The sequence below is a fragment of the Amphibalanus amphitrite genome, unplaced genomic scaffold, assembly GCF_019059575.1.
Source record: "Amphibalanus amphitrite isolate SeventyFive unplaced genomic scaffold, NRLGWU_Aamphi_draft 000124F_arrow, whole genome shotgun sequence".
In the NCBI taxonomy this organism is placed as follows: domain Eukaryota; kingdom Metazoa; phylum Arthropoda; class Thecostraca; order Balanomorpha; family Balanidae; genus Amphibalanus; species Amphibalanus amphitrite.
The window spans coordinates 845,430-872,703 of record NW_024881619.1 but is presented as its reverse complement, the minus strand read 5'-3'; the positions used below and the strand labels follow the sequence as shown (position 1 = coordinate 872,703).

The following is a 27,274-nucleotide window of genomic DNA, read 5'->3' as shown; positions in this document are numbered from 1 at the left end:
GGCTGTTTTAAACAGGGCTACAGAGTTGGTCGGAGTCGGAGTCGGTCATAGTCGACAGTTCCGACCGGAGACGGAGTTGGAGTCTGAATCGATTTTGGATCCGGAAGCCAGAGTCGGAGTCACCAAAAATCCATAGACTCCGCAGCCCTGGTTTTAAAGCCGTCAGTTTTATGGATTTTATTAACATTTTGTAGGTAGGAAGAAATGATAATTTTTACCGATCACTATTCCGGTAAATGGATGGCAACTTTGAAATAGGAATTATGCGGCACTTTTAATCTGATCCTGAGTGGCAGCGTTTCAGTGTTGATCAACATCTTAGGTCAGAATATGTTATAATACTTAACGATGGCTGAATCAGCAAATTCGGTCCTGTTGAATTTATTGAATCATAATAATATCAATAACGATACATAGTTCTTTTTATGCGTACAAAGCACACCCCGGCCCGATTGCATTTGGCCCCCACAGCGGCACCCAGAAAAGAACTGGATTGGTTACACACTCGGATATCATCCAGCATGCTTCATTTATCTAACACATGAATATGTAACTCGTGTAGTGCTGCCATAACTTCTACAACGTATAGCCGTTAACGACTAAATATATGTCATGTGCATCATAATATAACAAAGAATGAATCCATCACGAATGTATCGAAACGGCCATCAACTGCCCCCCCATTACACCTACATATAGGCACCTATGGACCGGTAGACGTCATAGACGTTACATTAACTCCGGTGGCACCGGAGCGCGGTCCCAGGCAGAGCAATGGCCGACCCCTGACACACTGTATGTACCGGGAGGCGTCGGACAGCATCGATATCGATATCATCGACACCGGGCACTCTACCGACTCTGCCGACAGGGAGAGCAGCAACCGAGCCGCTCGCGCCGATCGTGACGGCTGACTGCAAGCTCCTGAGCCGATGAATCCTAACACACAACGGATATACATTATGCAGCGTGCAGCACACTCCCCGAAGCGTTCCCCCTACCCGCCGGCTGGCCGGTGCCGTTCGCATCCCTCGAGCGGGATGAAGACCATGGCCTGCCCCTCCCCTGTCCCTCGGTGTCATCCGATCTGCCCGAGGGACGGCGGCAGAGCCCGCCCGCACTCTGGGCAGACGAGGCGCACACAGCCGGAACCCATTCAACTGATGGATTGCCAGGGGTGTCCGCTTTGAAGGCCGGGGACCACGCGGGAAGGGAACGGTGGCAAGGGGGCTAGACGGACCGACCACGACGAGCGGATTCTGGGTCTAAATGCGCTGCCGCTATCACCATAGGCCATTGGAAAGCCATCCAATATTCCTCAACAATTTTGCATGATGGACAACAGTATTCTTAGAAACATTAATGTTCCAAACCATAAGTTAATTTTTAGCGAAATTCATCGATTACTTTAAATAAGCTTGCAATCAGTTCTCGAATCCTTCCAAAGTAGAACGTAGAACGCATGTTAACCCGACACAGGCACCTCGATGCGATGGAACCTTTTTTCCGTACCAAAATGTTTGGCCATCAAAAAGGAATCCAACGAAATGGATACTAACCCAATCGACACAGGACCAACTCAACACAGACAGGTCGAAAAAACCCTTCCTCGTGTTGCAGAGCCCGTGGGTCACCCTAGTTATGACTATTGCCACTGACTGGTTGCCTATCCACGTAAAAGGCAAATTATGGTAACCGTATATCCCGGCCATTCCCACAGGCGTAACGAGCACCCGCGCCCGTCCTTCCGCCGCCCTGCAGAGCCGTATGCGGCACCCCGACACTGCCTGACCTGACCCGATGGCCAGCTTTCCTAGCGTCCCGTCCGGTCCATAGGACAGAGTACGAACACTGACCGACCGTGCATTGAACCCGGACCTTAGTCCAGTAAACAGATGCGAGCCGACTGCACACTGCAGTGTCTCTCCCAGTGTGGCGGCACGGGCGCTCCTCTGTGCCCGACAGAGGCCGGAGAACGGGGCCTGCAGACCAGGTCACCCGGCTCACACCACCACCACGTCCAGGTGCACGTCCTTGCTGTGGAAGTAGCTGTAGCTGTTGTCGAACTCGAGGATGTCTGAAAAGAAGAGAGGAATGCCACTTCGAGAAGAGTTGCGCATGGATTGGCATTTCGAAGAGTTCTGATTAAATGGCACATAGTCATTTGATCAAAACTAGAATATACAGTTGACACATCACTATTTAATCGGAACTAGAATATAACAGCTGGCACATAAAATACCGGGTGATCATTTTTGAATGATACAAAAACATTTGTTAATATCAGCCATGTGTTAAGCTGGATAGTTAAACCAAACACACCCATCGAACACGTACGGTGGGACATTTTATCTGGAACACACAGTCAGTCATTAATGTCAATAGCCAGCTTAGAGGAGGTGCCCAAAGTATGCACCCCTCGCCGACCGCGGACCAGCTGAGCTCCGCTCGATGCCGGGTTTGTCTGACCATTTTCTGCTGATTATCGCCGTCCCATGCTCCGGGTAAAGTCTCCTTCTACCACTATTAGATGTGCAAGTGTCTTCGGCTCACATCTGACTACACCTGTCATTAGGTGAGGCCAGACACTCAAGTACAGTCACGAGAAGTCCGGGCTGTAAGACGGGCGGTCGTGCTCGCTTATTCGCAAGCTGCAGGCTTACCAGCTTTGGGGCAAGGGAACTCAATGACAGGCGCGGATGTGCGTGGAGAAGCACACTCTTGTTGAAAAGAGTGTCGGAGACGCGTGAATTAGTCATACAAAGCCGGCCAAACGACAGGTTACAGCATTCTCTAGAAGGCCGTACCGTCCCCGGGTCCGCCAAAGCAGTGCACTCGAACGCACTTCCATCAACAATGTCCACTTCGGAATTTTTGTTATTCTTAGTGTCTCCGTGCACTCCAAGATCCTTTGCAGGTTCCAGGAAGCCCGTATAACCGTGCTATTGCCTTTGCACATGCGCCATGAACTAAAATTTGTTGTGTTGCAAAGCCATCCAGCTGAGATATTGCATCGTTACACTAAGATGTCCAAAAAGGTATGCTATAAACGGATGATATTTACCGTACCTTAGGACGGACTTGGACAATGTTGATAAAAAACGAAATGTCCAAATGTCCCTCATGTAAACCAGCACGTGAAATCAAAATATCTCGTCCTATCTTTGCACGTGGCGACTTTCTTTTTGTATCATTCAAAAATGATCACCCGGTATAAGAGTGCGTACTCGGTACGGTATTGCAATCCTGCACTTGTAACTGGTGACCGAACAGAGCTTAGATATAAACCCGGGATGTTGGGTTTTGTTTTAGAGCCTTCATCTAGTCGGCCTGGTGCTGCCCTCTACTCACAGACTCCGGGCTCGTGGCAGACGTGTTTTCCGGCCTCGACCACCAGGTGGCTGTAGACGCGCTCCTTAACCACCACCTCGTGGCGGCCCGAGTTGTGCTCCTTGAACACGCCGAACATGATGTCGTACCCCTTGGTGCAGAAACGCCATCTGAAAACACATCAATGTCCACAGTGGAATTGATTTATTATCTACGATTCCATGCAGTTCAAGTTGATTGAGATTCTAGTGATGCGTAGGTACTGTTTGATGTGAAACCTTTTCCTTACATATCGACTAATCGACTCCAGGCACAGCCACTCACGTCACCTTTGTTCGAAAATTGGACAAAATTCACAGACGTTTCAGGCGCCCTTGAGGCAGAAGCCGATGAACCAAGCTAGGGTCGTTACCAGATGCTCATTGTTTGTCCTCAGCTCAATGCCTTTCCTATCCCCAGAATGCTGTGCGCTTGGCCCTATCGCTCTCACTATGCCCAGGATGCCAGATGGGTGCCTGTGCGCTCACGTGATCTGGGTGGCTGGCCGGTGGACGTCGATGCGGTGCTCGTATTTGCCGGCTCGGCGCACCTGCAGTCGCCGGCCGTGCAGCACGAGCTTCTCCACCTCGTGTGGGTCCTGGAAGTAGGTGGATGGCACCTCTCCGCCGATACAGATCTGACGGGAGAGAGCGAGTGAGCACCGAGCGTTATGGAATGTTCAGGAATGAAAAATCCCAGAAGAACGGATAAAGAATTGACATTAATTACCGGTTTGTTACTTCGGATGCTTGCACGTAAAGCTGTCACGTTTCACAGTGTCAGGAAGGTATGTCATTGCCCGCCTCTAAAGAAAACAATGACGGGCCCTTGCATTTCACACCTCGATTGGATTGCCATATACAATCATATTCTCAGCGGCGTTCTTCCCGTACCTTTGGCGAGAAGTAGGGGTTTCCGTCTGCGCCCACCAGGGCCCCGCCCCAGTGTTTGGGCAGCTGGTCGGGGGCGATCAGGTCGCGCAGCCGCTCCTGCCAGCCGGTGTGACCGAATATCTGGATCTTGCTCTGCGTGGTACCTCGCAGCAGAGGCCGCACCATGGACCAGGCGACCGTGAAGACGGGCGGCGCTGTCGGAGGCACGGGGCGCCGGTCAGGTGGCACCTAATGTAACGCTATCGGGCGCAAAACGACCACTGCAGTCAGCGCGCCCCAAAGTAAACAAACGAGTCGCAGAGCGATAGGTCGACAGATCACACGGAAAGTTTAGTTAGGGAGGTTACCGCCCCGGACAAGAAGTGCGTAGTGATAATCGGACTCGCAAAAAGCGTGAAATAAAACGTGACAGGGCAAAATTTCTTGCAATTTCATCGATAATTTATACCCACAGAGTGCTGTACAATGTAAGTACATGTAATCGTTGATTTTATCCACCCTGGTAACTAGCAGTCGTAAAATGCTGCTGTCAGTGTTTGCGAGAATAAAACCTGAACTGTTTGGGCAAAATGTAAACACCAGACGGTTCTGCTCGAAAAACGCCGCAGAGTGGCCTCGGTTCAGAGCCTAGCCCAAACGTCGTTCGGACTATTGTTTGGAAACATGTGGGTTGGGTGACGGTTGGGACGACCCTTTTGTTGAAAGGTCAATTGTATCAAACTCGGGTTTAGAGGACCTAATAACTTTGTTGAATACGTTAAATATATTCCTAGCAAATGATCTTTAACATTAAACCAACCAGCCAGGACAAATAAATGCAATTCTAAGATAATCGCATGCCAAATATTTCTACCCGAAGCCGGACAAATGGGGACAAAATAGCAGCGAGGGATATGAAATGTGCATCGAAGCCAAAACTGGTATAGCGGCGCTCGGCACATGTCCCTTTCAACATCACTTTATTGAGTAAGTGGACGTATTGGCCGGATCGTACCATTTATCACGTAGCACACTCCCAGTCCTTCGGGGTAGTTGGCTTCCATCAGTCTCGTCATGTCCAGGAACAGCTCAAAGCCTGCCGGAGCGGGGCACAGTGTCACAACGCCGCCAGACACAGTGTGCGAGTGTGAGTGTCGAGGGCAGAGGCGCGACGTTCGGTTATGTGCGATTAAAGGTAACGTTATAGTAATGCACTGTCTGATAGGACCTCCTTAGTCGTGAACAAGCACTGCGCTGCGATAGACATGAACATGGTCATGCAAAAAGAAACAAGGGTGACTTTATCTGGGATCGGATCCAAATAATGATAAGCACTAAACAGACCATCAAGAGAGCTACACAGAAACTGAAGATAAAGCAAGAAGGACATGGTCGACGAAAAAAGGAGAGAGAGAGAGAGAGAGAGAGAGAGAGAGAGAGAGAGAGAGAGAGAGAGAGAGAGAGAGAGAGAGAGAGAGAGAGAGAGAGAGAGAGAGAGAGAGAGAGAGAGAGAGAGAGAGAGAGAGAGAGAGAGAGAGAGAGAGAGAGAGAGAGAGAGAGAGAGAGAGAGAGAGAGAGAGAGAGAGAGAGAGAGAGAGAGAGAGAGAGAGAGAGAGAGAGAGAGAGAGAGAGAGAGAGAGAGACAGAGAGAGAGAGAGAGAGAGAGAGAGAGAGAGAGAGAGAGAGAGAGAGAGAGAGAGAGAGAGAGAGAGAGAGAGAGAGAGAGAGAGAGAGAGAGAGACAGAGACAGAGACAGAGACAGAGACAGAGACAGAGACAGAGACAGAGACAGAGACAGAGACAGAGACAGAGACAGAGACAGAGACAGAGACAGAGACAGAGACAGAGACAGAGACAGAGACAGAGACAGAGACAGAGACAGAGACAGAGACAGAGACAGAGACAGAGACAGAGAGAGAGAGAGAGAGAGAGAGAGAGAGAGAGAGAGAGAGAGAGAGAGAGAGAGAGAGAGAGAGAGAGAGAGAGAGAGAGAGAGAGAGAGTCAGGTAGACAGGCAGAGACGAAGGATGAGGTAGACACAACATAGAAAAGAAAAGCAGACCGACAGACATAGAGACGCCATCGAGCGTCGGGCCAGGTCGACAGTCAGAGCCCACCTTCTTTGTACGCGATCTGGGCCATGCTCAGACACTCCAGGTCGAATATGATGAGGAACTGGTTGACTGGCACGCCCGTCTTCTGCGATATCTCCAGCAGCTGGTGGCCGCCCGTCTCAAAACACCACAGCCTGATGTAACGTCACATAGCCCAGGTCAGCTCAGGTCAAGTCAAAAGAGCCATGGCGCTCGTGTTCTCGTGGCGAAATAGGTAAAGCCCACTTAAAAACGTTTTTTATGTCAGACTTTTTTACCAAAGATTGAAGAGATATCAGTCAAAAATGTGGACCAATCAATTAAAAAGTATCTTGCTAATATTCTCGCTAATCGCCTAAAAATTACTCACGCGAATTTGACGAAGTCCGTCTTCTTGCAGGACCGTACCATGCCTCGTATGTCCATCCGTCCCAGGCAGCCGATAAATACTGTAAATGCGAGGATGATTAAATCAAAACGAGATAAGTGCACTGACCCGACCGGGCCTTAAACGGGCTCCACTCCTTCCACTAAAACGCGATACGATGTGATTCGCCGCCGGTCGAAACTCGAAATATATGGTGCCTTTCAGTTGCACGTTCTACAGTATGTCCGACAGTCAGGGGCGTTATGTGAGGCATTATCATTATGTTGCCAATATTTCAAGTTGTCCTATTTCCTCGTCCCGAAGGAAGTTTGAGAGCTGACATATAAAACCATCCAGCAATGTTATAGACACCAATTCATTCGATATCCTACATTTGATAAGTGTTACATAAGATCATCCCGACCCGTTAGATATTCAGTTCGTGCCATTTCGTCATCGGCCCAGATCTAGCCAGTCTCCTATCCCTACCTCCCCCATAAGAGGGGCGTGACCGTCAACAGTCACTGACTGAGACCAGACTGTAGCCGACTGAAAGTCACTGACTGAGACCGGGCAGTCAGCGACTGAAAGTCACTAACCGACAGTCACTCACGGGGCATTCCTGTTTTTGTCATGCCGTGGTAGCCACGGGGGAAGAAGTCCTTGAGCACGGCCGGCGGCTGCCACTCTTCTAGCAGCTGGTTGACCCGGTGCCGCTCGCGCCAGGCCATCGACTGTGAACGGACGGCACACACGTCACGGTGGAGTCAGGGGGTCATTAGGGATGAGGTGGGCGGGTGTGCGGTGCGTGCCACATCATGTATTCGGTGATGTGAGATGTCAGAAACATTCACACAAACACTGGCCGTGTCAGTTGTGGTTTGGAATAGCTGGCAGCAGCGCTGGCCACCACACCAGTCCCCCGCGGGCGCAGGCGCAGGCCTCGGGTCCATCCAGCCACTGTTTGACCTTGTCTCGGTGCACGCAGGGAGGCACCGGTTCTGACGTCACACGAAAATATCAGTCGGCTGGTTGTGGCACTGCCCCCTGCCGGCGCGACTGTGCTGCCACCTAGCTAAGCCTAGTCAGCCTAGGACGGGACGGTTTTATTTGTTCTCGTCTAGTGGTGCAGCTTGCGACGACATTCTGTCGACATAGCTGTCCTGTGCTGCAACATACCCCAGGTTCGGAGTCTCTCGGACGGCCAATCCTGTTCCATAACCACAGCTAAATCCCCGCTGACCTTAACCAGGATTGGCCGGACGACGTTGAATCTTCGTAGTTCGAGAGACACCGAACCCGGGGATAGTCTATCGAAGCCTTGGCGGCTGAAGAAAGGCTAGACATATCTCACTTGATTTAGGCGTGGCCAGCCTCACTCCTGTAGTTTTGCTTCACAGAATTCTGCGTCCTATTGAGTTTCCGGTTACGTAGTACACGACCACGCTCAGGAACTCGATGTTTCTTAGATACATCACGTAATGACAAACTTTTGGCAGCATTTACATTGGTTGCCTGCATATTTTGGTGAGGAAAAATCGCTATCGCAGTAGTACAGTCAAGACATACCACAAAGGATCAGAGCTAAAGCAGTATTATTAACCAAAAGTGTATTGCATTGATCACCAGCATGTTCGTAAAATAAAATACATCAGGAATAAAGATGACAACCAAGCCGCATGGACACTTATAACAAACATGAACGATAAAGTGGCAACACAAATGAAAGAGAGAAGATGAATCTGCCCTTCGCAATCGTCAACTTAAGATAAAACTTCAAATATACAACAGACCTCTGTGCATTAAAAGAACACGAATATACTCGCTTTGTCGTCGACACATAATGGGAACATCCTGGCGGCCCAGCCAAACAGCGCGCCCGCCTTCGAGTAGGAAATAGCAGCGGCCGCAGAAGTGGCCAACAGATAACTACCACATTGTTCGTCACGCCACCTGCACTGAAACGTAACAGCTATTTAAAGGGACACTCCCACCTTAACATTAGTTTTGAGTTGAGATAGCCAAATTGGTGGCCATGGCCTGCAAATACCGGTTTGGGCACTCACAACATCGACAAATGCTTTAATTCGGAGATATGGAATTTCAAACTTGCAGTTTTCGGATTCTAAGGGGCTAGTGCATTGGTATGCCCCCTTAGAATTTGTGACGTCAGCGGAGATCTAACGATTTTTAAATCTTTTACTAAAACGTTTGGTAGCACGCGGTGGTATAAGCTGCTTTGCGCGCAACAAATGCCGCACTTTCAAATAAAGTCGCTAGGAACAGCGGAGATCCCAAAAAGTAAACAAAAGTAAAAGTCTAATATCTTGAAAACCGGTGAATATTTTTCGATGAAATTTGGTAGATATTCGTTTTCGCTCTTTCTGAACCGAGCGACATCACTTTCGTGCCAATTCATTAACTTTTTTGAAGGTGGGAGGGTCCCTTTAATCGTGAAATGTAGCTATCCATCCAAAAATGCTGCACTACACCAGCACCACCGCACAGTTAGCAGATAGGTACGGAACGCAGGTCCTGGTCTCTGTCTCTTCCGAGTAGGGTCTCCGGACCGGTCACCAGCGCCACCATCTCCGCGCGGTAGCTAAAGCACAGCTCTCCGGCCGGGGCCCGCAGTTCCTCGGCCTCTTCGTCCAGCCTTGTCCTTGTTTTGACGTGAGTGAATGTGCAAATGTTTTGAACGATTAGATTAGCAGCCGCGGATACGGATTCTGAGCAGTAATCGCCACGCACTTTGTATGCGGATCGCTCTTAAATGTAAATACAAATACAAATACAAATACAGCCAGACCAGCACGGCTCCCGCCCAGCACCTGAAGACTCCGCCCTCCGCAGATCCGTCCGTCCAAAGCCGGACAGCACACAGGGGCAGGAACGCGAGGTGCAGCGTAGCCACGATTTCCCTTTCCGCCGCCGTGGCCCCAGCCCGGATCGGGCACACGTCCAACCGGAAGGTGACGCCAGCCGTCTGTTGACACGGTGGGATTCTCGCTCTCGCCCAGGCCTGGCGGCCTCGCAATCTCCAGCCTCGTACCGAAGACAGGCGCGCCGGTGCCGAGGCCTTGGCGGTCGCGCGCAGGGGGTCCCCTTATGGCAGAGCCAGCGCCCTCCCCAGCAGCCTGGCAGCCAGCGTCCAGCTTCTCTCCTCCATCGGAGAAAGTCGGGCTTCCGCCATTAGTGCGTGGCACGGTGTTGAGCGCGGACACAGGTGATGATGCGGCCGCCTCTCGCAGTCCTCGCTCCAGAAGATTCACGTGCGAGGGAGCGGCCGCCGGCAGCCACGCGACGGCAGCGTGTTCGAGCGCCCCTCGGGCCTCGGACGTAACCGATTGGCCACCGTACTAAGGGCACCCTCGTCCAGGCCCCAGCTATTCAACCAGGTCGACGGCGCCGTAGCCGTCACTCGAGCCACGCCACAGAGCTCACGCCTCAAAGCGGTTGGCTCTCCGGTCCTCGGCATCCGGCATCCGCAGTGATTTGGCGTAGCCAGGACAGGTGAGATGCCGGCCTCAGTCATAACCGGAAAGCCTGTAAAAAAAAAAACAATATGTGATTGACAAATGGAAATATATTGTAAGCATAGAGTTGAGAAATCATGATGCACACTGCATTGTGACAGTAGATACTTTAGTGCGATTGGCAGAGGAGGGACTTATTGTAAGAAAACAATGAGCAATTGAGGCATTGATTTGGTTCTGTAGGTAGCTACCTACCCTTCACATATGAATGTGGATGATTTGTACCATTAAGAAAAACCATAGGCGTAGGAGCGGAGGGGGGCATGCCCCCACTTTTCAGCTATGCTAATTTTTAAAGTAAAATATTTATTTTTCATTTAAATTCAAAACTAAGAGCAAGAAATGGTTCGGCAAGGTGAGATGAGCACGAAACTGCAAAGAATTTGTTCATAGGGGTATTAGGGTTCCCACAAAGTGACATTAAAGTTTTCTGCCCCCCCAAACTTTACGTGAGGTTCCTGCGCCCATGGAAAAAAAAACACATTGCATTATGTGCATCAACACTTAACCCTTGCACGAGGGCCACAAAGCCCACTATAAAGCCCACAAGACACCATCTGAAATCAAAGCATGACAAATGATAGCATATAGGCACCTGACGGCTGACCTACTACATATAACCTACTGAACAAAACATACCACATATATGTATGTGCAGATAAAGAATGAATGCTAGGTTGAAACCAAGGCTGTTTAGTAGGTTGTAGGTATGCTGAAAGGATGAAAGACGGGTATTTGTTCAAAAAAATATCTGATCTACAGTTCATATGAAAATGCAACATGGGGTTAGGTAAGGTTTGATTTTTGTTTTGTACCAGACTGGAAATAATACACGTTATGCCTAATATGTCCGGCATAGTGGCGGGATTGCGCCGAAAATTTCAGCGCATGTCCGGCGTAGGTATCTTCGCATGCGCCTAATTCGGCGCATGGCGGCGGACGCCATAGCCTTGATATAGCCTTGATCGATAGATGTGCACATGTGCTTTATATAAAAAGCAGGGATGCGGAGCCGGAGCCGGAGTCGGAGCCGGAGCCGCCGGAGCCGGCATATTTTGCCCGGAGCCGGAGCCGGAGCCGGAGCCGTGAAACAATATAGCCCGGAGCCGGAGCCGGAGCCGGAGCCGCCAAAAAAGGGGGCGACTCCGGCTCCTTTTTATTTTTTGAAGAGGAAAAAAATAATTGACCTAGTTCGGTTTGACAGTACAAGGCAGTAAAACATATCGTACTATTGGTCTCAATATAAGTGCCCAGGCGACCTGTAGTTTTGATGCGGTGAATACCCTCACCCTCGCCACAATGCGAGTGGGGGTGGCGCTGGCTGGGAGGAGGGGTGCACTCGGCCCGAGTTGTGGCGAGGGTAAGGGTATTCGCATCAAAACTACAGGTCGCCTGGGCCCTTATCTTGAGACCAATAGTACGTCATGGGCCATCAAGTGAATGAAAAAGCCGAATATCCCCAGTTTCCCACAGTACGCAATCAACTTCCTGTCTGCTCCTCCCCCCCCCCTCACGTCTACTGCATCCCCAGAACATGAGGACCGGTCATCAGGTGACGGCCATTGTTTTGAAGCCAGTGCAGTGGACTGCGACTCCCAGCACCGTCTCTTCCCACCCCCCAATGCAGCCGAGATGGGTGTCAGCTTACGATGGTTCAGTGAACTCCGATTCGCGGCGACTGCGTTTCCAATGCCATCGCTTCCTAGTCCTTTGTTCTGCCAGTTCTCTCCGAGGTGCGTTTGCGCGGGGACGCGGTGAGCCGGTCATGGCAAGAGTAGGTAACGCGTATAACCAATCCAATTTTTCTTCCACCCGTATTTAATTGATTGCATAGGGGATGTACTGAGTCGGAGCCGGAGCCGCCGGGGCCGGACCATTTTACTCGGAGCCGGAGCCGGAGCCGGAGCCGCCATAACATTTCACCCGGAGCCGGAGCCGGAGCCGATTTTTTTCTCCGGAGCCGGAGCCGGAGCCGGAGCCGTTTGAAATTTCCACGGCTCCGCATCCCTGATAAAAAGGGCTTAATTTTTGCACAAATAGGTACCTAATTTTTGGCGCAAATTACACAGAAATTTCAGTGTCTGGGTACCTACCCACCTTCCTGTCAAGCTGATACTTGACACATCATCCTGCTATCTGAGGCGGCCCAGGAACCAGCTCAAGCAATTACAATGAAAGTCAACAGTCGTGCGGGAATTACACCACTCCCCATTAAAATCTGATATCAAGTAATTAGTTAATGACGATAATCCCGCCGCCACAAATCTAACGAAACACATTGACCTTTGATATTGATATTAATTTGATATTCTGAAAAGAAATATCCATAATGATTTATAGTGAACGTGTTCTTACGCAGTTGTGACATAAGCTGCGCACACGAAAAACACCCGCTAGACCAATTGGTGGCGAATAAACCTGTTGATGAAGAAATACTTGTCTCCCATTGGTCTGTGAACACAATCTGCAGGAAACGCAGCTAAAACTACAGTAAAATTTTGCAGCAAAATCTGCAGAAAGTAAGAAAAATGCAATTTAAACATATTTAGCCAATGAGTCTGACGGATCTGTTGATATATTCCGATAGATATTGAGCACGATCAGTCATTTTGAAAGAATTACGGTCCGACTCACTTTATTTTTAAAGCAATGACGCATAAAAGAATTAGTGAAAAATTGACAAAAATATTTTCTTGGAAGAAAAAGTGGGACTTGCGTTAAATTAAAAATCAAAATTAATACACGGATCGAGACCTCGCTTTCAAAAGTATTTATCAGTGCATTTTCGCATCGAATCTCTCTAAATCATGAACAAACTTGGGCAAAAACAGCAAGATTGCCTGTTTTGTCAATTCACACATTTTCATATTTGGGGGCAATTTTAAAGTTGATGGCCAATGTTTTCAAAGTCAACATTTCCACAGGAAAAAATACAGCTATTTTTCTTCCAAATTCATCCATTTGTAGAGTCCGACTCTCTCTTGTTTTCTCGCAGTTTTCGTTGTGCTCTGAGAGAAACGATCATGTGTATCATAGGCGTTTGGTTCACTTGAAGATGACAGAATTTGCACTTGCATTTTCTGCCGTGTGGAAGACCAGAGGGAGTCAGCTAATTTATGACAGAATGTGCTTAAAAAATGACTGGTGAATAATATCTTTTGTCAGTGTCTGACAAATATTTATAATTTAAATCACGCTCTTCAGCTGTCAAGTGAGTTCCAAATAGCTTAAATTGTCAGCTGTTTATCGTCCTAGGTCAGCTCAAGGTCACAGACGTCAGCTGAAGAAAGTGGTCACCATTGACCCTGTGTTGAGCGGACAAACCGGTGTTACCTAGTATTCTATGTACCGTGGGTGCACGTGGACCGCTCCCGGATATCTGCGGGGTGTGCGCCGGTCGGGTCGGCTCTGGCGCAGCGATAGGCGCGGCTGTCACAAAGTCGGCTGCCGACTGAGCTCACAGACGGCAGTGGGTGCGGATCAGAGCCGCGGCTGGTGAAACGGACGCCGCATGGCCACCGAATTCTGCACGGTCATGGGAGACCGTCAGCCACAGCTGGTATTGCAGCGTGACGCAATATTCACCGACCGGCAAACATTCTCAGCGGGGGCAGCGATATTTTTGGTTGAAACGATAAATCTAGTTTGTTTGACAAACATTCAAACAATGCATGTTAATGAAGCGTGCACTTCTTTAAAGACATTATACGAGCATGGTATCTGGAGCGGAGCCCATGTCGCCGAAATAATTTGCATCTCCAAACATGACTTAATGGCGGGACGATGCCCCGTTGGTTGCCATTTACGATCCGTTGAACCAACCCGCTCGTATGTATGAGTTCCAACTACCGCGGATAATTAGTAAAAACTGCAACGTCATTCTGCCCTGATGCGCGGCTGCAGTGCACACTGCACAGTGCGCAGCGACCGACCCGGACGCGGACCTCCAACTCAAGCAGCTCATTGATTGATTGATTCACTCACTGCACTAAGTTATTGTCTTCCTCGATATTTCAATCAATCGATAGACTAGTAGTTTCACCCCTCACTTACGCATTTACTCCATTTCGGTTTCTCAGTCACTCCTGGCTGAGTATTGGCTGACTCACCCACTCACTAACTAACTCACTTACTCACTCACTCCCGAATCCACTCTCCCTCACTCACTCTCTCACTCTCTCACCCACTCACTCACTCACTAACTCACTCATTCACTTGCACACCTGACCGGCTGCTCAGCCTCCGAGCACCGAGAGACGTGGGACGTCGGACGGTCCGGACCGGTCCTAAATAGAAACTCGCGTCGTTCATGCAATACGGCTCAGCTCGTTGAGCCGTTACGTCGTCCGTGGCGGCATTCAGAGGGCGAATCTCTCACACGACACACTCCAGGTGACCAGACCAGCGAAACGCGGTGAGATCTCCACCGGAGACAACGTAACTAATGCGCCAGCCGCGGCTAGAAACCATGAAGGCCGTAGGTATATACCATCGAGAGCCAAGGCAGCCTATACCCAGGGTATATACCGACCTTCCAAGTTCCAAATACCCATAGAAACATAAAGCATGAGAAACGCGACAATCCTGCCCTATGGTGACACTGCACAATGTGAAGGATTAATTTTAATAATCAATTACACCGAGCACTTAGCAGCACTTTCTTTTGGACGTCAATCGAGAATAACTACTTTCGCCACATGTTGCGCTGTGCCGCTTTAATATTTACAAATAAAAATTAGGGGAAGTTGGGGCAATGCCGGAGTTGGGGCAAAGCCGAAATTCGAGATATTTCGAAAACCGTAACACATGGATGCCACCTGTCAGTGATGCTCTGAAGCTTAAGTGACTACAATTATCGCATGTTTGTTACGAGTCGTCATTCGGAATACTTCGACTGTGAGGGCGCCAAGAGCGTTTTCAAGGTACGTTTCCCTTGTACTACATGCGCCTTTGAAGCTGCATTTCTTGCTCATTATGCTACCGTTTGTCTAGCCAATTCGGTCAAGTAATCTTAAGCATGTCTTTGCATAAGTGTGCTGCCTATTTGAAATTTATACAGCACGTTGAAAAGTTATGGGCCTGCAAATGAAAGTATGGCTGGCTGGGGTAATGCCGAAAACGTGCGATTACGCACGTGTTAAAAGCACGCTACGTGGACTTTACTGCTGTAGAATAGCAACGCGTATTTTTAGTCACACAAATTACACTTTCAACCGACACAACGGCCTGTTACCTATAAGGAATGATTTACCTGGCATTTTCTTATTATATCACATAATTATAACTTCCAGTGTGCACCGCGTCCTCAAGCTCTTAAAACGCGTGTCAGCTTTGATGAATTCTGGATAAAGTTTGAGATAAAATGGCAAAATATCAATGTCGGCATTCCCCGTAGATTATTTCTCCCATTTTCGGCTTTCCCCGCAGTCCGGGGCAACGCCGAAAAAGTCACTTCTTTGATATTTTTAGTTTGTGCGCTTAACGGTATGCGAATTCATCAAATGCGCCTGGTTTGTTTGAAAGGCAAAAGACTGGCCTCTCGAATGACGCCAACAAGAAAAGCTTATGTTGTCTACCTTGCGTGCTACGGGCGTCAGAAAAAAGTCTTCGGCGTTCCCCCAACTTCCCCTATATAACGCTTGACAACCGATGTCCTACTAAACCGATGTATGAATCTATATTAGCAATGATGACGTTTTCTCATGCGGCGTGTTTAGTTTTTGCTCGTTCATTGTTGATATACCACCATCCCGTAGAGTCGCCTTCTGGACCGGGATGTATTCCCGTGAGATAAACAGTACACGGTTTCCAGACCAGCATGCCTGCAGTGTGCTGGGCCGCCACTGTATAGGTCTGGTAGCCGAACAGATGTCAACTCAGACCCCAGGACCCGTGGTATGCCTTCAGCGTCCGGCCAGCGCCCTAATTGGGTCACCTCTGACGCCATAACTGCAGTGCCAACCATGGTCACCATCCCTCGGTTGGCTCTGTTTGATCCGTACTGACCGGTATCGTTGAATACAATGATGGAGAAAGAAGAGCATTTTAACTCTATGTGTGGGTTATGTAATTGGTTGAAAACTGCACCTCTACTCGTACTGTAGGACAGGTGCACTTATATGTCATCCTTTCACGGAACTGCCATGCACTTTCCTTGTTGGATCACGATATGTACCAGGAAGCGTCATGGTCGATCGCTGGTCGCTCATAGTACCTCCTCGCCACCCCCAATGCATGGCGAGGCCCAGTGGGCTCTGTCTCGAGTTGCAAGACATTTGGACGGTCAACTTGGACCTAAAGAAGGTAATGTTGACCTATTAAGGTGCCTTAGATCTAAAAAGGTAAGCATTAAATAGCTAATGTGGAAAAATTTAATGTCGCAGACTCATAACAACATCATGCGATGTGACACGAAAATAGTACAATGTTTAGCGCTTTTAGCTGATAAATCGCACAGGTAATAGCGCAATGCCCTAAACGGGGAGTTATTTTAATGTGCCCTTGAATTGTTTTTACAACTTTCCATAGTCCATAGGTACTATATTTATTCAACCTGCGCTCATTTTCTGATGCAACATTTTAATTGAGGATCAGGAAACTTACAGAAAACGGTAAAAAAACTAAATTAGAGCTTAGAGCTTTACACATCGTATGCCTACATATCTTCAGAGACCTCAGTCTCTGCAGAAGTCAAAGCTTTCGGGTGTTCGAACCGGCATTATAGGAATAATACGGTATAGACATCTCCTCGAATTCCATAGTCATTGTCTCGAATCCATCGAAGGCTCCATCGCCCTAGTCACAATGTACGTATTTGGTTACCTTCTTGAACGTTTTCTTTTCTTATCGAGAAGACGATAAGTCACAAGCCCCAATGTCACGCTATAGGTATGTGTCATGTGCCAATGTGAGAATTGTGTGCAACATGGTCCTGTTTGTTACCGGGTCATATACGTCGCATCAACTGGACACTGAATCCTTTAGCCGGCTCGCAGACAGGTTATTGCAGCCATGGTATTCTTGTCTCTCAGACTCTTTAATTACTCGTTGAGATCCGTCGCTGTGCACAGGCCAAACCTGCCTGACCGCCACCGCTGCGTAACACCAGATTGCCTTGACGGCCACGGGCCAGACTGGAGCTCATGAGCCTCCAAGCACGATGCAGAAGGGATGAATGTTGCACTCACGCCGATTGGGAGTGTTGTGTCCATTGATATTCATGTTAGAAAATAGAAGCAATGTTTATCGTAACGCTAGGATTTTTTAGAACTCGGCTCATTGTAGATCCTTGGGAAGACATCCGACGAGCCGCTGCATATCAAGTTATGGCCACAGATTACGTCATTCCGTACACTGATCGCTGCGAAATCCAGCTTGATGGGTGGGTATTTCTCTCGAGACGGGTGTAATAAAATTAAAAAATCGGCATTTTGTGTGACACTCGCTGATATACGTAACAGTTGTTTCGTTTGTGAATTAAGCCCATTGAGTAAATGCTGAAACCAACCTTGAGCACGACAGAATGAACCTCGATATGCCCAGTGGTCACGATAAAACATCTACCAAACTAGTCGATGCCTCGTTGCGTAATTGCATCTTCGAGTTTTTACCTATCTATGCGAGTGTCTTTGGATTGTGCTCAGTGCTGGTAATTGTTTAATTCCTTATCTCTTGGTCTTACAGACGTTTCTGGTCATGCTATCAGGATCCATGGCTTGTTTTGTTATCTGAGGACCAAGACACCGTCGCCTGCGGCCCCTACATATGTTTACGCTCTGGTGCAGATGAACCGTATCTAATTTCCCCGATATTACGCACTGTATCACCGTATACCACCGCGCAATATACGATATATGTACTGTGAATTATACAATATATGTGCATGCAACGCACAGGCCACAGCGTACTTGCGCACTTAGTTTTCGGGATAGTGTGCAATGTGCATTGTATAAGATATATGAAATGTACATACATGGAATGTAGATAGGTAGGTACCTATGATGCCTGATTATGAGGAAGCATTATGGATATCGTAGGGAGGGAAATGTCAAGCTTAAAAAATGGGACAGTTTCGGTATACTGTAACGTTTAAGCTGAAATAAAACATTTTTAGCTATTTTAGTAACTATTTTAGTATATTGATATTTTTATTCTAACAAAGTTTTTAGCCTTTAATTGTGCCCCTTGAGATGTTGGCCACTTTCAGAATAGATGCTGGTAATAGACGGCGATCGTGTACGAGTCGAACCATCAATATAGCATGGTGCACTTCATTTATGCGAAGTTATTATTTATGTATGCACATACGACAGGTAAACGGACAGACGATCCCTTTGATCGCGAAACTCACAAGCGGTAACTTACCTTTCGCATCATATCAGCTGCAACATCCACGTCATAATTTCGCGCTGAAACAGACAGAGCTGTCAAGCTGCGATAGGGCTACAGCTCATTTTAAGAAAAAAGGTATTTGATGCTGTTTTACTAAACAAATTTCAACTCTGGGTCACCACGTAAGGAATAATTAGCATGCTCGAATAATTAATGCGTGTATGAGGATTGAGGATAGGTAGCAATACCTCTCCGTATGTTGTGGCGAATAAAGCGATTTCGTGACGGCCCGTCGGTCGCGTCGTTGTGTCGTATTTGATATGAATGAATCTGATTTACTTACTGTTTTAACTTCCAGATCAATTGCTATCGTTGGAAGACGTCAACCTACTGCATTTTTGATATTCCGCAAAATATTGTAGGCACCGATGAAAAACAGGCATTATGTTTCATTGAATTGTTGTGGCTTAAGCTAAAAAAATTTAACAGCTCATACGAAGAAAATATGCTAACGTCAATCCGTAAGGTAGCAGGTACCGTTTAAAGCCTAAATTCATTGCTGGTTCATCGACATTTTAATTCAAATGTGATTTGCTATGGAACATCACCGCCTCTGAAAAGAACGATAAATTGCGTTTGTTCGCCAGATTGACAGACAATACTCAGGCATACGTCCAGGCCGATTGAACCATGAACGCGATTACATGTTCCCCGATGTTCGTATCGTCCAGAGGCCGGTATAGAGGACTGGCGTTGTCTGGCTGTTTTACTTACCGATCAGCCAGGAGAGAAGGTCGATGTCCCGATTGTAGTGTGTGCAGCAGCTCACGTCTGATACAGCCTTTTTGAACTGAAACGGCGAATAAGCACAGGTAAGGAAAAGACATTGCACAGATCACAAACACAGATCGACATCTATAAGCAATCTTGCATAAGAATTAGAAAAAATAGGCACGAAATCAGAATTGTATTAGCATAGATAATATGAATTTATTTTACTTATGATCTATGGTATGTCTATGGTATTAAATATACCTACTATTTGTCTTGGCCTAAGGGCGGCACATTTATCGTCATTTTTGTTCGGCATCCAGTTAGGTACTTTTGAAGCTGAAAGTGACATCTATCAAGAGACAATAACCTCGTTGATCACGCTGACGTCACACCTCGCACAGCACCGTTATACGGACGCCCCGACGAGTGCCGGGTTCGCGGCCCGCCAGCCGCCCCGATCCCGCCGACAACGTGCGGAGCGAGCGGTCGCACTCGTCCCAGCGACACCAGGTTACCGGGCCCGCAGAGAAAGTGCCACATTTCGCGAAACACGCGCAAACCGCAAACCGGGCCAGACGGGTTTTTGTCGCCGCGTGCTTCGGTGGAGCGTCCACGCCATGGATGAAGGAGAACCTGGATTCAGTAGGCGGAACTATGGTCATGAGTACCCAAATATAGGAACGTTCCCATTTTTGGGAACGGAGTTCCCAAATATGGGAACGGGCGTTCCCATTTATGAGAACGGAAGGCAGTTTTTCGGCCGTTCGCCCACTAAAACTCAAAAGTGCATCACGTCTCAAAAAAGTGCACGCTGATTTAAGTATCTACTAAATCTCCATAAAGTTATCTTTAATCTGACCGTGGAACAAGGAAATTGACCGTGGAATGATATTTTTAATGATTTTTTAAAAATGACAGAATGGTGGAAATATGGGTTATACGACATTTAACATGCAATTTTAAGGAAAATGAAGCATTTTTTACATTTTGAGGTCAAGTATAATAATTTTCGCCTGGTTATGAAGTTTCATTCTAGCGACACCAGATGCTGACATATGCAAGCGAACACGCGGACAGTCCCGAGGTAATATTGTTGACTTTTGGTGTCGGGGCGATCGACCGCGTGGAACGTCAGTGATTTTACCGAACTACTGTTGTAAACTCAGTTTCAGTGGTTTAAAATCATTCAGCTGTATTTTATCAGCCCTGAAAGACATATTTTATTTGGATGCTAGCTGTTTAGCGTTGTTTTATAAGCAGCGTCATGAGCGTGGTTTTTGTCTTCGGCGTTTCTAAGCATGATCGTTTGGGGGGATTTTCTCTGATATAGGTCGCTCTGTGTGGCTTATTCATGGGCGGCGCCACCGGGGGGGACGGGGGGGACAGGTCCCCCGCTATCGAAAGTTAGGGGGGTACAGTACCCCCCTATCGGCGAGGCCCGTTCAGTTGTTGATAATAATGCATTGTAGAGTTATCCGTCGCATTTAATGCATCGTTGGTTAATCAAGGCAGGTTCTGAATAAGATTGCTGTTGGGATGTATCGCAGGGGGTCCTGGCCATCTGCAAAAGGTGTGGAGCTGTGATGCCTGTAGTTATAAGGTAATCGGCAGGGCCTCGGGGATCGTGCCCCCCCCCTTTTGGGGCGCCAGGCAGGGTTATTACCTCCCCACCCCACTGCCAGACCCCATTGCCGACAAAATCAAGTTCACTGAAATTCCATAGATTTCCGTTACTATATGGATATTTTCCATTCCTAATAAGTCGAATTCAAGCATGGCAGTTCTACCACAGGAACCATTTGAAATCTATGCCATTTAACCCCAGCACTTGTGGGGAGAAGTGTTCGGATAGATCACAGGCACGACCAAAAAAGCACGCAGTAGCACAAGACCATATAATCGGATAGCATCGGCTCCCTCTCGTCAAGGGGTTCGATAGCACTCGTTTTTTTTTTTCTGCAAAACTAAGTTCGGTCGCCGGCCGAACGGCTGGGGGTCTAATCGAGCCCCCCACCCCTCCCCTTCTTACGTCAGCGGCTGTGAAAATGCCATTACCAGCTGTTGAAACATGGCAGTTGCTTTTGCATGAGTGCACGAAAGGGTTTTAGGTACGTGAGACGTGAAAGGTTCTACATGAAAATTGAGATAACCCAGCTTATCAAATTGTGCTCACTGTGGTGCGCTCGGTTTTACCTTGACTGGTCTTTGAATACTGGGGTGAAACAGACCAGTCAAGAAACCTGTTCCATAAGGAGAGCCACTAATGCTAAAGAGATGAGGGATGAGGTTTCCAGAGACCTTCATTACCTCCCAAAGGGTGTACCCCGCCATTTGCCAATCCCTGCTGTATAGGTAGTTGTTACGATTGGAGAGTGAATATGAGAACGATACAGGTCGTGCCAGCTCGATCATGACGAACACAATGGTGCCGACATCACAGCTCTACTGCCATTTTTGACGAAGTTAATCAACAAGGACCGGAATCCTACCCTGGGGCATTTCACCTGCAGAGGTCGCCGGACCTGAGACCCTTTCACTCATTTTTTTTCAACGGTGCATGCGCTCGTTTTTCCCGCGAAGCTCTTGGCAAGTAAAATCCATCAGAAAGTGTGATCAAATAAGTAAATAACGGCTGGTGACCTTCCATGACCTAGCATGACCTTTTGAGTGCCCACCGATGACATGACCACTGGGCACTGACAACTAGCCATTAGCTGCACCCTGCCCGTTGCATATGGATCAGGTGGTGATGTCATGATTCTGAAATTATATTGCAGTTTTGGCGCACTTGTCAGAGCAGAAGACATTCCCACTTTTCCTCCATGACTATATAATGGTGAAGCCCTGAAGCTGACCAGACGTAAGATCGAAAATTTGAAAGTACGAAACGTAAGAATAGTTGGCACTGCTACTCATACCTAAGCAATTCGCAGCTTGTAGGAAACCAGCTTTGAGTTGGCAAGACTGCAAATTTTGATTTAGAGGCAAGGATGCTGGAAAAGGTGCAATCGATCTTAGGTGTCCTAGGATAAGTTTGGAAACAGGATGCACCATTCGATGTGTTTTGGGCTTTGCCAAGTTTCGCGGCGTTACGTGCCTCGTTTTTTTTTTTTGCATACACGATCAGTATCTACTTTTGGGATTTTCGAGTTTCGGTCCCCGTCCCCCCCTATCGAAAACCCGTGGCGCCGCCCCTGGGCTTATTTATAATTTTTATGCTGATTTCGATCATTCCTCGTGCCCATCCTACCAGGCCTTTTGCCACTTACACTCATTAAGAAAGGAAAAAACTAGATTTTCATTGGGACTAGGTGTTTTGAGGGTGTAACATATTCAGCGTTCCCATTTTTGGATACTTCTTGTGCTCGTCAACTCTCGGTGATTAGCAGACAGGTGCTTGACATGTCTCCACCCTCGGCGCGGACGGTGGATATAGGTATGGAAGACCTTGTTGAACATCGCTGAGCGTTGTGGATTACGTAATCCTGCAGAGGGGGCGTGCCCGCTGCGAGATCGACGGGAATAAAAGCGCAGAAGACCGGGCGAAACATGCAACGGTCTTGCCGGAAAGGTCATCTGATGATTGTTGCGTTAACAATAATTTGCGGCGTTGGACGTGATGCTTGTTAATGAAAAGAGCCCCTGAAAGGCGTCGGTGAAATCGTTCCCAATTTTGGGTACGCCGTTCCCATAATAAGGAACGCTTGCAGCGCCAGTGTACGAGAGCGTTCCCAAATTTGGGCTCGCGGCCCGGATGATGGACTGCTTTAGAAATAGGGGAACGATTTGAAACTACGATGGGCCTTACAATATCAAACTCTTTCCCAACAATATTGAGACAACTATCAGGCGGTTCACGATCGTTTTATATTTTTTGGACGTCATTTAACAGTTCTTTTTCTTGTTTTAAATAATGCCTACATGGCGTTCCCATATTTGGGTTTATCGTTCCCAAACATGGGAACGAAAATGCGTTCCCGAAAATGGGTACGCTTGACCATAGTTCCGCCTACTGGATTGGAAACTAACAGCTGATTGCGTTCCCTTCGGTAAGTGCCCGAGGGCACGCGCGCCGGCAGCGGGAGCCGCGTCTGCCGCGCATTCACTGGCGCCGCGTAAGCGTTCACCGGCGCCGCGTAAGAGAAAAACACTAGAAATGGCCCTCTTTTTCAAGGTCGCCTGTATTCGGCCCTCGTGTACGACTTTTGTGCGGAACGGACAATAATAGTTTTGGTCTCATTCGATAGCCTGATCAATTTTGTCTGCCGTAAATAGCTTCTAAACCTAAAAATAAATCCGCATTGCGGTCTAATACCCGTTTCAAAACATGCCGCCCCGCGTCCCCCATAGGCCGTAATGCTTAACGGCGGGAGTTTCCAGTCCCGATACTTACCGAACGCTAGGTGGCAGGTCGATCGCCCGGAACGCTGCCCGTAATGTTGAAGGAATAGGAGTTTCCTATCCAGGTTCTTTCATCCATGTCCACGCTGCGTGCACCTATCGTGGCGATCTTGAATGACAGACTAGCGGGGGTGTGATGTGTGAATGGGCATGAATGCGCCATGGAAAATATGCGTGAAAAGCGTATGTAAACGTACGTAAGTAAATAATATATTTACTGTTCGACCGAAGAAATACTTAAGTACCGATCGTTTCTGACTCAAGTGTCATGTTGCGACATAATCCAAGGTCCCACTGCATTCAGACGGGTGACGGAAATACCGCAGCACAGTTGTTCAATTAAATCGTGAGACTCGGGGAACGTAATGGGCCTGACCCAAGGCGTCTGGTCTGTTCCAGTCCACGACTAAGAGCCGGCCGGTATTCAGGGTGGCACTAATTAGGTGTTTTTACTCTGTGGGAGCGTTGTGAGGCCCAACAAACACGTTTATACACACATCTCATACAGTGTATCCCCGTGATCCTGCAGTGTAAGGTTTGTATCCGCAGCGGGAACTGGTGGACGGGTATTGATTTCTTTTAACGCACTCTTGCAAGCGTATGTTACAAATTGGGTCCTGATAAGGCGCCTTGGCCCTTCCCCCCCCCCCCTCCCAGAGCAATATGTTGCTACACGACGTAGTTGTGTTGATGTGAGGACCGAGAGGCGAGGCGCCAGCTAAAAAACCATCGAACTGATAGCATCGATAGCGTCTCTCGACCTGACAAGGCCTCTGCCTCTCGTTGCCTACATAGACGCATAAAGATAGCGAGATACCGACAGGCAGTGTCACGGTAGTGTAGCTGTAATCGTATGTAGGTACTCGGAAGGTAGGTATCTCATAATCGGGGCGAACTTCTTCACAAAATGCCGATCGTGATGAGGCCCAGATTGTCAAATAGGACGTCTGTTTATTGTTCCAAATAGATTGTAAGACAGATACGACAGGTGTTGAAATATACCTACTTAAAACGTAACTCAACGACATAACGTTATGCTCTGCATTTCACTTCTCATGCTCGACCGAATACGAGAGTGAAACCACGGGACAAGAATGGAATTGTCTCCGCAGAAAATAAGCATCCGATTAAACGTTTCCAATAAAAAGCCTATTTTTCATTATCTTCAGGCTATGGTGACCTAAATGACATGTTTGACCAGGCCAAACATGTGCCTTGAGAACCTGTCAGCGAAAGATAGTAAAAAAGCAAATGGTATTTACATGGTGTTCGTGATGTGCCGTTCATACGTTCTGAGCAAATTTGTCTAATTACGGTCAACTGATGGGAAAATAATCTCTTATAGGCTATCGCTTATGATGACCTGACATTTGACACCTTTGAAATGCGCACGTTATTTTATAAATGATTTTACGACCTTTTGCTCGTCGCTTACAGCTTGCCTTGGATCGCTTTTATGACCCATAGGAGTCGAGAAAGGTGGGCGTAAGGAGCGATCGAACGCCCGCAGTCTCGATAAGCGAGGATCCGGCCAATGTAGCCCGTACTTGCTGACAACTTCGGTTTATTATTCGGCCGCCGGAGACCACAAGCCGTCCTCGCCTCGCTAGATTGTTTTCACGCGTTGGGTTATGTAGAAATCCAGCTGCACTGACAGGGGATCCACTGCGGTAAATATTGCTTGCGTGCGTGCGTAACCCGCCGCGTACGCTGCTGTCCACCGGGCAAGGTCACGGTCAGGTACTGAGCCCTGCAGGCGCTGTGTTGTTCCGCAGCCACCGCAGGTAGGTACACGGTGCACGCTGCACGGCGCCGCGGTGCTCGATCCGTGGAGAATCGGTTAAATGTGCGAACGGGACTGCGTCGTAAACACGCACCTTCATTTCGGTAAAATAGGATCCAAATCTGACAGCATCGGCTACGGTCGAGTTTTTAAAAGATGCGGAGGGAATGGGGGATGGTGGTTTTAAATGTGAATACAGGCAAAGCAACGTCGATGTCAGTCCTTCAGTAATTTGAGCTGTTATAGTTGAGATTGAAATTAGAGAATGTGTAAGATTTCAAGAGGTATAGTTGGTTTCAGTTCATTGAGCAGGAATGATTGAAATTAAAATGGCATTTATTAATTATTACCTGCATAAATAGGGCGTGAAGTAGGTAGGTACCACGGTCGGTCAGTCCGCTTGTTCGGTCACGCGGATTAACGACATCTCGTTCTATAAAGGAGTAGTTACGAACGAAAATTATGTCGAGTGTCCCCTGAGTACCCGTCTATCCAAAGCACATATCGCTTATTAGCGTGACAAAAATGGGTTTAAACTTTTAGCTATGGGTACTTAATCATTTCTACTTCTCCTCCCGCGGGTCACACTGGTCACCGACTGCCCCTCCCCTACAGTTGGTGCCCGTGTCCCGTTCCCGGCGATCACCCCACCTCACCTCCTCAAACTTGGCCCGCTGCTGCGCTGAGAGCGTCTTCATACGGTCCGTCATGGCTGCGTCTGCGTGCGGCGCGTCCCACTGGCACAGATATCACTGCTCGCGGCGCGTGGATCGGCCCGCCTCCCGACTGTACCACCGCCGCGCGCTCACTGACTGGGCTTGGACTGGGCTGCCTGGGATCCGCCGCCCGCCCAGCCGTGCTACCTTCGACGGCCGCCGCCGCTGCCCCCTGCCGGACGACGCGATACTGTGCCGCCGGGCCGCCGGCCGACACGCGTACTAACGGGAGGTGGAGAGAGGGATCGAAAGTGGGGTGAGAGGGAAGAGAAAGAGGAGTTTTTAGGTATCACACCTTCGATTAGGGAGGGGACAATGTTGATAAGACACAAGAGCTGAGCTGTCGGGTGAATCACGTGAATGTGGGTGCCATGACACCGGCAGTGATGCAAACTGAATGGACTGGTCAGCGTGTCAGTCAGCACGGCGGGCTTCCCATGCAGAACAGGAGTCTGAGGCCTCAGACTTAGGTTGATCGAGTAGGTAGAACGCCATGAAGATTGGAAGGCCGATTTCCCGGCCAGTTTCCCGAAATTCTGAATTTCACAGAACTACAGCGCCGACGTTTCTGTTCTTCTGCTTCCTCCACTTCTGAGCCACGCAGCCAGAGTTGAAACTTAACCCGCGCACCGACGGGGGTCTGCGCCAACTTAGTACCGACGGGGGGGGGGGCGGATGACCGCCCCCCCCCCTGAGATCTCGAGAACGAAGCAAGATAGCGACAAGCGGTAAACGGCATCGGATACGCACGGTCAAGATCTACAATTTTTACTAAGGTCATTTTCAGGTCAGGTCAAAGATGACGTCACAGGGGTCGAAAAAGTCAAAATGGCGGCGCTAGATATGGAGAGAGTTTTTTCTCGAATAACTTTCGAATTAGTCAAGATAGGAACAAACTAAGGGCATCATCGTGATCCTCTCGTCAATCCACATCGAATGATATATATGTTGACCTCGAAAGGTCAAGGTCAAAGGTTGACCTCAGGTCACGTGACCTCGAGGTCATCATGTATATCATTCGATGCGTCTTGA

The 27,274-nt window shown here is 48.3% G+C and overlaps 1 protein-coding gene across 1 annotated transcript; it reads right to left on the bottom strand.

The window, feature by feature from the left end:
- Window positions 1-365: 365 nt before the first annotated feature.
- Window positions 366-26,423, bottom strand: LOC122381645 (SEC14-like protein 2). The gene is made up of 11 exons (XM_043366058.1): window positions 26,183-26,423; window positions 19,343-19,418; window positions 18,602-18,645; window positions 7,315-7,435; window positions 6,705-6,783; window positions 6,359-6,489; window positions 5,257-5,337; window positions 4,263-4,456; window positions 3,858-4,006; window positions 3,352-3,500; window positions 366-2,077 (listed from the first exon to the last, which is right to left on the bottom strand). Exons 1-11 carry the CDS (start codon window positions 26,234-26,236, stop codon window positions 2,004-2,006), a joined length of 1,152 nt encoding a protein of 383 aa, XP_043221993.1. The 5' UTR covers window positions 26,237-26,423; the 3' UTR covers window positions 366-2,003.
- Window positions 26,424-27,274: the final 851 nt, after the last annotated feature.

Excerpts from the sequence above, each read along its gene's own strand:
- LOC122381645 (XM_043366058.1), bottom strand. The coding sequence starts at position 26,236 with ATGACGGACCGTATGAAGACGCTCTCAGCGCAGCAGCGGGCCAAGTTT. Across the intron at positions 19,419-26,182 it reads AGCGGGCCAAGTTTGAGGAG|TTCAAAAAGGCTGTATCAGA; the intron begins GTGAGGTGGGGT and ends TCGCCGTTTCAG. Across the intron at positions 3,501-3,857 it reads CGGCCAGCCACCCAGATCAC|ATGGCGTTTCTGCACCAAGG; the intron begins GTGAGCGCACAG and ends ATGTGTTTTCAG.